This window comes from Orcinus orca, chromosome 16, assembly GCF_937001465.1.
Source record: "Orcinus orca chromosome 16, mOrcOrc1.1, whole genome shotgun sequence".
Taxonomy (NCBI): Eukaryota; Metazoa; Chordata; class Mammalia; order Artiodactyla; family Delphinidae; genus Orcinus; species Orcinus orca.
In genome coordinates, this window is record NC_064574.1 from 84226884 (window position 1) to 84239980 (window position 13097).

The following is a 13097-nucleotide window of genomic DNA, read 5'->3' on the forward strand; positions in this document are numbered from 1 at the left end:
GAAAACCCTCTTGATCCTACCAACTGGGGGGTTTTCAGTGGGGACCACAGAGGCCCAGGGGCATCTGGAAAGGAGGGGGCTCAGGACGGGTCACCCGGTTTGGGAGTCTCTGCACACTCTTGCCCCTTTTCACACTCCTACCTCATCCACCTACTCATTCAGCTCCTACTGTGTACCCGGCACCGTTTTGGTGCTGGGGGCCAGCGGTGAACCAGGCCATCTGCGTGCAGCCCTCAGCACTGTCAGGTGGTAAAAGGCCGGGAAGGGGACAGGGCAGGGGTGGGAAGGGTGGTCTCCTACAGCGCATGGCCACGGAAGCCCCTGTTGATGGGTGGGGGAGGAAGATTCTTCTAGGGAAATCCATGCCAGGCCTAAGGAACAGCAAGTGCAAAGGCCCTGAGGTGACTGTGTGTGTCGTGTTAGAACAAAGCCAAGGAGGCCAGGGGCAGGAGCAGAGCCGGAAGGGGAGAGTGGTGGTGAGGAGGTCCGTGGGATAACTTGGGTGAGGGGTGACCCCGGGGAGGTCTTCCACTTGGAGTGAAATGAGAGGCCGTAGGAAGGTGGTTTTGAGTTGACCTGATAGGATCAGACTTACGTGCGGTTCCTTTGTGGGCTGTGTGGAGAGCTGACGTAGGGGTGAGGGTGGAGGCGAGGAGACCCAGGCGGAGGCTCCCGTCTCCATCCAGGCCCAGGGTGGCGAGGGGCACACAGGCAAGGAGCAGGTGGGTTCTGGGTGGAAGCTAAGGTGCGGCCAGCAGGCTTTGCTGGTGGACTGAGCGTGGGTGTAAAAGGACGATGCCAAGGGTTGTGGCCTGAGCCGCTGGAAGACGAGAATTCCAGTTTCTGAGCTGGGCAGGTGGGGCGGGGAGAGCATGTGTGTGGGAAGCCCAGCAGCTGGTGTGGACACCGATGTTTGAGGTGGATGTCTGGGATGCCCTCAGGGCTCTGCAGTGGAGGCTGCGGCCCCAGGGCTGGGGGCAGCGTCTGGGCGGGTGTGCAGGGGTGTGTGCACCACAGGGGCGAGGGGGGCCCCAGTGGCCCTCCCCCTTGGACGGTCGCTGACAGACACTGAGCAGCAGTCTCCTGCACGTTCTGTACAGAGCTGGGCCACGAGTGGTCCCGGTTCGTACGGCAGGCCCAAGGCTCCTGGGCCCGTTAGCGTTTTTCCCACAGCCCGCGTCGCTTCCTGGAGCCACCGGCCCTCCCGCTCTGCCCCTCCTGCTGCGCACAGCTGCCCACAGTCAGCGAACCTGGGCGTCCCTGGGCGTGCTGGCCGTCCTTCCCGCCCTGCAGCGCCGTAGCCTCTGTGACTGACGCCTGGTCCCATGGGGGTTCCAGTGCGTGTCGGGCCCCTGTTCCAGGGCACCTCCACATTGGTAAAGCCACAAGGTTGGTGTATTAGTCAGCTCGGGCTGCTGTACCAAATACTACAGATGGGGTGGGGTGGGGTAGGGCGGGGGTCGTGGGGGGGTCTTGAATGACAGAAGTGTGTGGTTTCATGGTTCTGGAGGCTGGAAGTTCTAGATCAAGGTGTCAGCAGGTTGGGTTGGTTCCTTCTGAGGCCTCTCTCCCTGTTGGCTTGTGGATGGCTGTCCTCTCCCTGTGTCCTCCCATGGTCTTCCTCTGCGTGTCTCTGTATCCAAATGTCCTCTTTTTATAAGGACACAGTCACGTTGGGTTAGGGCCCACCCTGAAGACCTCACTTTAACTTGATTCCGTCTTTAAAGATGTTACGTTCTGGGGTGTCGGGGTTAGGGTTTAAACACGTGGATTTGGGGGCACACAGTTCAACCCACAGCTGCTGCCCTCGGGTCATCAGGCTGCCCTGGGCTGTCAGTCCTGGGGGGCCCCTGCAAAGCTGGTGTGTCAGAGGGTGAAGGAGGTGACGGAGTTGCTCTTTGGTCCCCCCTGTGACGGAGCAGGGCCCCCCCAGCAACTAAGAGATCTTACAGCTCGGAGGACCTTGGGGGGGGGGGTCTCTGCTTTGTGGCCTCAATGTCCGTAAAGACAGAAAAGCAAAACCAGTGACTCTGAACTGGCCACCGGTGACACTTGGTTGTGGCAGCTTGAGGGGAGTACTACTGACATCTAGTGGGTAAAGGTGAGGGACGCTGCTAACACCCTACACGGAAAGCCCAGGACAGCCGCCCACAGCAGAGAACAGTCTTGGAAATGTGAATGGCCCCAGGGTTCAGAAGCCCTGATCTGGGCAGTGCAATTATTAATTGCACTGTCGATTTTAGGGAACTGTGCAGTTGGTAGTAAGGAATACAGTTTTTCCCTCCAGCACATGTAGGACATTCACAAAAATGGATCATATGTTAGATCACAAAGAAAACATCAATTGAAAAATGAAAACTCATGTTACTTTAGTAGAAAGATTGTGGAGAAATAGGCTCTCAGGTACTATTGTTGAGATCCTGATCTGGTTCAGTCTCTTTGAAGGGCATTTGGAACATTTATCAGAGATAAACACATATACCTTGATCACGTTAATTGCACAGGCAGCGTATTTCCTACACGGTGCCTACCCGTTCACTACAAAAGAACAGGAGCCGCCTAAATGCCATCAGTGGGGGATCATTTAGATAAATTAAAACTCATCAATACGAGAGAATTCTAGCCTGCTGTTCCTCCCTTTGGCCATATAAAATTTCTGATATTCTAGTGTTTTCGACTTACAGAAACGGCACTTTTTGTAAGGCTCAAGCCGTAACGTGAACACGTTTGTATTTTTGTGCTAATGTGAAAAGACTTTAAGTCGAAAAAAGAGTGTGATGTGGTATTTATTGATTGATGCCATGTTTATATTTGTAAAGGATGCCTGTGTGTTACCTATGTTTGAATATGTATAAAAGTTTCTGGAACCACCTGCCAGACACTGTCAGCAGAGGCACCTCCAGGGAGGGACCTGTGTTTTGGGGAGAAGAAAGGCTTTTGTTTCGTCACACCCTCTGCTTGGTTTGTGGTTTTTATCATGTGCACATGTTACTTTTACAGTTTACAGTTTACAAAACTTATTGTGGGGCTCTTTTTTTCTTGTTTCTTTTTTTTCTCTCGCTGCGTTGGGTCTTTGTGTTGCGCGAGGGCTTTCTCTAGTTGCGGCGAGCGGGAGCTACTCTTCAATGTGGTGCGCCGGCTTCTCATTGCGGTGGCTTCTCTCGTTGCAGAGCACGGACTCTAGGCGCGCGGGCTTCAGTAGTTGCAGCATGCGGGCTTCAGTAGTTGTAGCATGTGGGCTCAGTTGTGGCACACGGGCGTAGTCTCTCCAAGGCATGTGGGATCTTCCTGGACCAGGGCTCGAACCCTTGTCCCCTGCATTGGCAGGCAGATTCTTAACCACTGCGCCGCCAGGGAAGTCCCGGGGCTCTTTTTTTCTGATCATGAAAACCATGCATACTCCTCATGGAAGATTTTAAGGACAGATAAGCAAAAAGAGAAGCGCAGTTCTAGAGAGCAGCTCTGCCGGCCTTTGTTGACTCTCCGTGAGTCTGTGTACAAGTGTGTTGTGAGGAACAGGACGGCACTGTGTGTCCCACGCTCTTACCTGTTCTCACTCAGCGCCCATTTCCGGTGTCTGGGAAAGGCCGCGGGCCGTCAGCATCCCGGGGGGGGGGGGGGGCCTGTGTGGCCTCAGGCCATCCACGAGCCTGCTCTGGGCCTTGTCCTCTTCCCGCTGGGGGCCTGAGGGGGTGGGCTGTGGTGCCTGTGATTCCGGCCCCTGGGGGCTCGGGCTCACGTCTCTCCTCCCGCAGGTGTGGAGCGGGGACCCGCGGTGCGGCCCTCTCTGGAGAGCCTGCTGGCGGCCAGCAGTCACATGCTGAAGGAGGTGTTGGACGGCCCCTTCGTGGACCCGCTGAAGAACCTGCGGCTTCCACGGGAGCTGAACCCCAACAAGAAGTACAGCTGGATGCAGAAGAAGGACGAGCGGGTGAGGTGTCCCAGGCCAGGCCTGGGGGGCTGGGGGTGCGGGTGTGGGGTGCCCCAGAGAGGCCACCTCACCTGGGCCTTGGCCGGCTTTGCGTTCGGAAGGGCCTGTTCCGCACCCAGCTTCCGCCACCGGTTTGCTGGGTGGTCCCGGGCAAGTTGTCTCCTCTTCCCGGGTCTCTGTTTATCACGTAATCACGTGTCAAGAGTGCATCCCGTGGGTGACAGCTTGAGGGCTCAGGGAGAGCAGACCTGGCTGCGCCCCTGCTGCCCGTGGGCCTTGGGCAGGCGGCTTCGTCTCCCCGTGCCCGCGACAGATGATCCAACAGGCAGCTCTGCCTGAGCGGTCCTTACGGGCCAATTCGGCCTGGACACAGCCCTGCGAAGTTGGCTTTTCGGTCCTTGGCGTGCAGCCGGGCAGTCCGTTTTGCTCAAGGCCACAGCTCGTGAGGGGTAGAAATTGGGTGTGACCCGGGCCCCTGGTCTCCGCTGTGAGGTCCCGCACCCCGGCCGAGGGCGGCGTCCTCACCCGCCCCTCCCCGCAGATGTACGCCATGAAGTCCTCCCTGGAGAGCATGGACGCCATGGAGCTGGACTTCCGGATGCGGCTGGCGGAGGTGCAGCGCCAGTACAAGGAGAAGCAGCGCGAGCTGGTGAAGCTGCAGAGGCGCCGCGATTCCGAGTGAGTGTGCCCCGCCGGCCCGCGGCCTGGGCTCTGTAGGCGCCGCGCTCAGGAGGGCGGCCGAGGCAGGCCGCCAGGTGTGCGTGGCCCCGAGTGACGTGTGCGTACCGTGCGTCCCTTCTCCGCGCCCCGCCACCCCCCGGGTGCACAGCCAAGCGTGTGATTCTCTTTAAGGGACAGGCGCGAGGAACCCCATAGAAGCTTGGCACGCAGAGGCCCTGGCAGGCCGCGGAAACGGACCCACGCCCTGAGCGCCCTGTCGCCCCCCCGCAAGAGAGGGAAGAGCCGCATCCGTAGCGGAAAGTAAGGCTGGCCCCTCGGTGGGTCGGGGACTGGCACAGAGCTCGGAGGGGAGGATCCCGGGCCTGCGCGGGGCCTGTGTGGGCGCCGGGGACCTCGCGTCCCTCAGGCTCTGACCCACCTGGATCGGCGGCTCGTGGGCAGCATGGCACGCTGCCCCGGGCGGGCCAGGAGGGCGAGCGTGGAATGGACAGGCAGACCCACCCCAGCCAGCGTGTCGAGTGTCACCCAAGCGTTGGGCCCGTCTTCCTGCCGCACCTGCTTCCTCCATGGCTAGGGGCTGATTCCCGAGCCGCTCTTTGCGGCGGGCCGCGCTCTGCTCTTGCTTGGTTCCCTCTGTGCCGGACAGCGTCACTCCCGTTCTCCTGGCTCGCTGTGCCGAACCTACTCCCTGGGACCGGGGCCGCCATCTCCGCGCACTCGGGGACAGGCCCCTTTGGGAGCAGCTGGAGCGAGAGCGCCCCCTCCAGGCCGCGTGTGGGCGGGAATGGTGCTGCGTCCTCCCAGGGCGTCTGGGGGTAGCACGAGCTGAGCGGGAAGGGGCCGGAGGGCACCTCTGCCTGGGACAGCAGGGCAGGTGGATGCCAGGGCTTGGTTGAGGAAGCAGAGGGGGCCGCCGGGTACCTTCAAAGGCGTAGGAGAGGCAGTGGGGCGGCCACAGCTCTTCTCAGGAGAAGACAGCCCCAGGGGCCCCCTCGTCTTGCATTTAACCTTCTTGGCTGTTCCTGACTGATGAGAGGATGGAGAGAGGGAGAAATACCCTGTCAGCAGCCACACAGGGAGAGCAGCTCCTGGGGAAGAGAGCAGAGGCTGGGGCTGCTAGCACGCAGAGCTGCTGGTTACCAGTGTGGACCCCGGAAGCGGAGGCACCTCCTGCCCAAGTCCCAGGTCTGCCCCTTATTGTGACCTTGGGCCAGGTGTTATCCTTTATAGATGAGTTCCTTCATCTATAAAAAGCAGTATCTAGAACATGGCATTGTTTTGTGGTTAAAGTATAAAGCACAGACATGGAGCAAGACACGTAGTACCAAGTAAAAATTATTATCATTATTATTATTACCTGTGAGGGTTTAGCTTAAGCAGGCAAAAGAGGCCTTCGAACCAGGACCATGGCCCGACTGCTTATGCTTCTAGGGGTACAGGAGACCAGCCAGCGGCTCTTCCTTCCTGGAAGCTCTTGATCTGAATCCCCCTCCCATCCTGGTAGATTTCCGTGGCATTCCTGATCCTTGTTCTTTGGTACAGAGGAATCTGACGGTGTAAAGATATGTGTGTGAGTGTGTATGTGAAGGAGCACGAGAGAGAAAGAGGCCAGCAGAGGATACACTGCTTTCAAGAAGTTCTTTTTTCCCCACTAAACTCTCATTCTGCCTCCTTCACAAGTATCCCAGAATCCCGGCGCCATAGTGCTAGATGCTCCGTCTCCCCAGACTCGTCACTCTGTCACCACGGTCTGTGCGTCGACATCCAGAGCCCACCCTTCAGGGCCACGAGGGCGGGCCCCCAGCCCGTGAGTGCCGCCTGGCCAGGGCGCTGACCGCTGGTGCATCTGGGTTTCAGGCTGAGCGGCAAGCCCCTGCTGACCTCGGACGACTGTGAGCTGGGAGCAGGGTTGAGGAAGAGACACAAGGGGCCTGAGGAGGACCACGATGCCCTTGGCGGGACCGGGAAAGCCAGGGGGAGGAGCCAGCCTTGGGACGAGCACGAAGCCTCTTCAGACTTCATGAGTCAGGTCAGTGGCCCCGCCCCGTCTTCCAGGTGTGCTGCTGGCTTGGGGCGGGAGGTCTGGAGGGGGGCGCCGGAGTTCACGCTCCCTTGGCAGGCCTGCTGGCCCTGCTGCTGCACGGAAACTGTGGAGGTGGTTGCCTTAGTGCCAGAGCGACTCTCCTCCAGTGTTCCTCACTGTGCAGAGGGGGAAAGTGAGGCTCAGGGGAGGTCAGAGACCACCAGAGTAACCCAGCCTCAGGTGGAGCTGTGTGTGTGCCACTTCCTGTGTGTGCGCTCCATGACCCGGTGCTGAAGCCGAGAAGAGAGACTGCAAGTTCTTAACCAAGTAATGCAGTCACTCTGTTGTTTCACAGTGTGAGTTTAACGAGCAGCTTCGCCACTCTAGTTCGAGGAAACAAGGGCTTGATGCCATTGTAATTTCCCCTGTGAACTGTCCTGAGGTTAGGGCGTGAGAGCCAGCACCTTGCTTTTTCTTCTTTTTGCGGAGTATTGAACTCACCCACTTAAGGCCCTCATTGCCAAATGCTTACGTACCTTGGCATCCCTCCCGGTAAAGGCCCTGTGGGAGAGAGGGCTGTTTTGGTTGACTCGGCCGTCCGAGGGAAGGACTCACATAGGGGAGACTGGGTCCAGGTGGAGGGGAGAGAGCCAGTTTGTATGTCAGGATCCTCTGTACTCTCGAATCGTGAAGGACACTTTCGTGGTTTAATTGACACTATCCCAACTTTTCTCTCCTTATGAATTGTTACCTGATTAAAGAAAATAGCGATAAAGTGTTCAAATGAGGGCCACTGAAACGGCAGGTTTCAACAACAAAGGACTACAGCCGAGGAGAGACGCGCAGGCAGGAATTTATCTGTGAAATCTCTAATCGTTCTTTCTGCTTCAGGCGTCCAGGGCACACTCGAGGCATTTTCTCCGCAGCTTTGGCCCATTTAGCTGGATGGGCTGATTCGGGCTGTGCTGTGCAGCCGTCTTCATCACCTGCTTTAGGCGATTGAGATAAGCAGATCAGCTGTGCTGTGATCTGGGTTTTCCATCTTGGGTTCATCCCTCCTCCCTTAATCCAGCCGCCTTCTCCCACGCTGCCGCGGCAGCGGTCCTTGCTTCGAGCGCTTCCCCTAGGAGGCACCAGGTAGCGCCGTGGAGAGCCAGTGGCAATGCCGGTGTCACTGATAACTGTAACCACAGTGCCTCACGTGCCTTTTCTCAGTTCGTCTTCAGAACGACCCGCTGAAGCCTGTGCGTAATTACCCCCATTTTACAGAGCAGAGGAACTGAGGCTAAGAGGAGTTAAGCGACTTGCCAGAAGCCACAGAGGCAGGGAGAAGGAGCTGGGGTTCGTCAGAGCTCGTGCGTGGAGACCCAGTGTTTGGTCAGCCGTCTTAACCTGTGACTTCCCAACTTCCCTTTCCAGCTAAAGATTAAGAAAAAGAAGATGGCCAGCGACCAAGAGCAGTTGGCAAGCAAGCTGGACAAAGCCCTCTCCCTCACAAAGCAGGACAAGTTGAAGTCGCCCTTCAAGTTCTCGGACACTTCTGGGGGGAAATCAAAGACGAGTGGGGTCTGCGGCAGGTACTTGACGCCCTACGACAGCCTGCTGGGCAAGGACAGGAAGGCGCTGGCCAAAGGCCTCAGCCTGTCTCTGAAAGCCTCCCGAGAAGGTAAACACAAAAGGGCCGCCAAAGCCAGGAAGATGGAGGTGGGGTTCAAGGCCAGAGGCCAGCCCAAGTCGGCCCACTCCCCGTTCGCCTCGGAAGTGAGCAGCTACTCCTACAGTAAGTAGAGGGCCGCGCCGCCTCAGGGCCGCTCTTTCTCTCCTTCCTCCTCTTTCCTCCTCCTCCTCCTCTTTCAGCCTCGAGAGCTCGAAAGGTCTCTCTTCCGCCTCTCTCGGCTCGAAAGCGCGAAGGTCTCTTTTCCGCCTCTGTGCGGGCCCCACCCAGGCCGGAAGCAGAAGTGCCTGTGATTGGCGGGCGCCGCGCTGGGTGCCCACCTATGATTGGTGGGTGCTCGTGATTGGCGGGCGGGTGGGAGCGGAAAGCCCCGCCAGCCCTTTCGGTGTCCGAAAGCTGTCGTGCACCACAGAGTTGGTTGCTTCTCGGCCTGGAGCGGCTGGTTGTGAGAACCGTAGAGATGACCCGGATTCCGCGGCCCGCAGGCGGCCGTCTGTCCACGGGCCCGGTGTTAGTGAGAACAGCGTTTGTGGAGCGCACGCCAGGGCTGTCTGGGCCGTATTTCCCTTTGTCTTTGCGACAGTCCGCCAAGTGGTTAACCCGTGTTGTTCCCGAGGATAGATCCTGAGGTCGGGCCGGGGTCAGGCCCAGCCTGTCCGCCTCAACTGCGCAAGACGTCCTGCCATCATGGGCGCGGCCCGTGCGCTGCCCGCACAGCAGCCGCCGGCTGCAGGCGGCTTTCGGGCCCCTGAAACGTAGCAGCTGGTGGGACTGAGGGACTGAGCTCTAACCGGAGCCTGTGGCATTGGAGCTGCTTCTCTGGGAACTCCGGGAGCATGGTTTTCCGGAGCCAGGCAGCCTTGCCCCCCCACGCGAAGCCCGACGCCCCGCCGGCTCTCTGTGGCCTCTGGTGGCCCAAAGCCCGCCGTCTAGCATGTAATAGGTGCTCAGTAAGTACTTGTGGGCGGAACGCGCAGTGCCCAGGATGGGTGGGCGTCGGTACGGTGCCCGCTGCAGCAAGGCCAGGAAGGGGCTTCTTGCCCCCTGGCCCGTCCGCAGGGTCGGTTCTGAGGCGAGCCCAGGCCGTGAGGGGGGCGGCAGGCTTTTTCATTGTTGACCGCGTGGACCTGTGTGACTGGGCCTTCGGCTGGCTCTGCCGAGCTCACGGGGTTGGGGGTGTTGAACGTGAAGTGTAAAAAATGGACCCCTTTGAGGTTACAGTGAAGAACGTCTTTATGGATTTGGAGTTCAGATGCAGAGGGCTGTCGGCAGCCCTAGGCGAGCTCACGTGGGAGAAGAGCTGGACCTGGCACCTGGCATGAGGTTAAGCTGCTGCGGGGGGGTTTTTTGGTTTGTTTTTAAGGTTCGTGGGTTTGATTGCCCCGGGTCTCCAGGGTTGATGCGCAGATAGGCGTTGGGGCAAGCAGCCCCTTTTGTGCCTTAGGTGCTGGGGACGTGTGCGAACGCCGAAGCCTCCCGGCCCTCGCGTTTGGATGGGTGTGAGCCGAGCAGCATGGCCCAGGCCCCTGGCCACTGTGGACCAGTTTCAGGGACTTGCAGCCCTGAAGGAGGAGGGAAGGGCTTTCCTCTGCCCGTTTTGGAATATTGGATAGCGAGTGGGGGAGGGTTGCCGCTCCTTTGATCTGTCAGGGGACGGTGGTCGGTGGATGTGGCCTGGCGAGTTGCTGGAAGAATCCGCCACTCCTCCCCGCCCGCAGGTGGATGTGTCAGGGTACAGGCGAGAGGCCAGAGAGAAGCTGAGGTCTCTGAGCCGCTGAGCGTACTGCAGCAGACGTGCGCGCGCGTGCAAGGCCGCGTTCCGAGTGCCGGTCTACCTGTTAGGCCTTTGTCTAAAACTGCACTGTCCCCGTGAGAGAAATGGGTTATCATTGCCACAGGGAGGGCGGAAGGCCTGTCTCCAGTTAGCTGGCGGCTATGATATGCAGCTGGCTGTGGAGAGGGCGTGTCTCTGTTTTTTACGTTGGCTTTTTCGCTGTTCGCGGTCGCTGAGAGCGCATGCGCTGTCGTGAAGAGGTCGGGGTGTTTCCAGCAGAGAAGTGCTGCGCCTGCAGGAGGTGGGAAGAGAGCACGTTGCTCTCTTGCTTTTCCACGTTGGGTTGGAGGGGTTGGGTGGCATGCTTGGTGGGTTCTGGGGAGAAGCCAAGCTGGTCGTCCTCACGCTCGGACGTCTCCAGCCTGGGTTGTGGCCTCAGGAAGGACGGGATGGAGTACACGGGCGGGAGAGCTGTGGCCAGGGCACGGGCGGAGGCTCGTCTGTGTCCTCCCTCCTTTTAGAGTGGAAAGCATAGACGGAGGAGGAGGCAGCCAGAGGACCCCTGTCCCCGAACATGCACACACCCACCCACACACACCACACCCACATGCACACACCACACACACACACCACAGACTCACACACACACCACACTCACGCACACACCCACCACACCCACGCACACCACACCCACACCCTCCACACACACCCTCCACACACAAAAATACACAGCACACACACGCACACCACGCACACACCCTCCACACACACCACACACAAAAATACACAGCACACACACACCACACCCACACGCACACACCGCACACATACAGACCACTCACGCACACACCACACACACCACACACACGCACACACCACAGACACACACCACACACACCACACACCACAGACACACACCACACACCACACACATACCACAGACACACACCACACCCACAAACAGCACACACACACCCATGCGTATCACACACATGCACCCACAAACACACCACACACACCATACCCATGCACACACTACACACACAACACACACACACCCCACACTCGCGCACACACCACACACACTACACACGCACACCACAGACACCACACCCACAAACACACCGCACACACCACACACAAAAACATACAGCAGCCGCACACCACACGCACACCCACACGCACATGCACACGCACACGCACACGCACACACACACACACAGAGTTTTTCTTGGGCTTGGAGAGAGCTGGCGTGCCAGAGCTGCGGCTGCGTCCAGTAACGTTGCCCACGTTTGGGGTGGGTTTTACCGGATCAAGGGACCCCAGTCTCTGATTGCAGAGCCTTTCCATCCGACGAAATCTTGCTTAACAGCTTCACATGTAAAACGGATCAAAGTGGAATATGTCCGGGGTGGGATTGGTAGGGGCCAGAGCTGTGCCCGTTTGACAGCCCACCTCCCCAGAGCTGGGTGATGTCTCTCAGGAAAGCCTCACCCGTATAGTAAGGTTGGAGACTTGTGGGAAGCCGGCAGCAGTGTTCTGGTAACCCGGCTCTCTGATAGGGAAAGGGTGGGGGGACAGCAGCCCGGATATCACTGCAACATCATGTGCCTGTTTCTTTGGCGTAACTGTTCAAGCCGCCGTCCTGATATTGCTGAGCAGGGGGCCGGGAACGGGGGTGCGCGATCGCCATCGTGAGCCTGCGTCCTCTGGCCCTGCACACCGCCGGGAGCTGGTGTTTGGGGAAAGAATGGCTCTAACTGAGCCCTTCCCCTCCTAGGCCTTGTCCCTCCCCACAAGGGGCCTCTGGGCCGGCTGCAGTCCCGTGGGGTAGACAGGACTTGGCGGTGCTCTCTGTGCCCTGGGCAGAGACCTTCCTGAGAGTGGCCGGGTGGTGGGGGATGCTGGCCGCAGCCGGCCTAGAAGGAGCCTGGGTCCGAACCCACGGAAGACGCCTGCAGCTCAGAGGCCTCGCGGGTGAGAGGCGAGGCCCAGGTCGGGAGGAGAGCTCCAGGTGGCGGAACTCAGCTGGTTCCACGGCCGCCGGCCCGTAGGCATCTGGACCTCTCTGTCTGGCGAGTAGGAGATTGTTCTCAAAAGCGCTGAGAATAATGGAAGAAAGACACCAGCCCCCTCCCTCCCCCCGGCGCCCTGTGACTTATCTCTATTAAAAACTACTTTGACTGCAGATACGGACTCAGAGGAAGAGGAGGAATTCCTGAAGGACGAGTGGGCTGCCCAAGGCCCCTCCAGCTCCAGACTGACATCTTCCATCCTTTGCGGCATGGTGGCGAAGAGCAGCAAGCCGGCCGGCGGCCCCAAGCTGACCGAGAGGGGCCTGGCGGCCGCCCGGACTCTGAAGCCCAAGCCGGCCGCCGGCAGGAAGCAGCCGTTTTGTTTGCTGCTTCAAGAGGTCGAGGCCCGTTCCTCCTTCAGCGATTCCTCGGAGGACTCGTTTGACCAAGGTTACTAGCTCCAAACACACAATACCTCCCGTGTTTCCTAGCGAGAGAGTGAGTGCGAGAGCGAGCGCGAGCGAGGCGGGGAGGGCGGCCGCGGCGCCGCCGGGATGGCCGGCCGGGGCGGCCGTCTGGTTCTTGGCAGCGTAGCCTGCTGTATCAGCCCGAGTCTTTGTTTTTGTTTTTATTTGTACCTGTATCATCGTGATAAGACCATTGGCTGGCTCTTTCTGAGCTTTCATATGGACTGTTTTTAGTCTTCCTCTCTTGTCCCCTCCCCTCGCCTCCCCTGCCCCCTGGACCGAAGGCCTGGGTGGGTCCTCCCGGAGGGGCCCGTGGAGGCCTCCCTCCCCGGGGACATTTTGTAAATGGAATTCTGTCGTGTGGGCGTGTGACTTGATGTTTGTACCGCGATTTTGGTAATATCGAGCTTTATTAAACATATCGAGTTCATTTTTAACTAAACCCGTGTGCCTTGTCTCTCTTGCTGTGTCCTGACTAGACCATTAGGTTGCCGCTTCCCTCATTTTGTTCCTCCTGCCCCCCTCACCCCC

General features: G+C 59.0%; 1 protein-coding gene across 11 annotated transcripts in view; it reads left to right on the forward strand.

The window, feature by feature from the left end:
• The window catches only part of TNRC18 (trinucleotide repeat containing 18), an 89909-nt gene that overhangs the window by 47287 nt on the left and 29525 nt on the right, over nt 1–13097 (forward strand). For 10 of the 11 annotated variants that reach the window (XM_033426643.2, XM_012532722.3, XM_033426642.2 and 7 more), the window contains 6 exons: nt 3756–3931; nt 4473–4609; nt 4784–4912; nt 6470–6641; nt 8055–8415; nt 12274–12549. In XM_033426643.2, coding sequence (XP_033282534.2) covers nt 3756–3931; nt 4473–4609; nt 4784–4912; nt 6470–6641; nt 8055–8415; nt 12274–12549 — 1251 coding nt within the window. The remainder of the gene's footprint in view (nt 1–3755; nt 3932–4472; nt 4610–4783; nt 4913–6469; nt 6642–8054; nt 8416–12273; nt 12550–13097) is intronic. The other variant, XM_033426645.2, reaches the window with a different exon arrangement.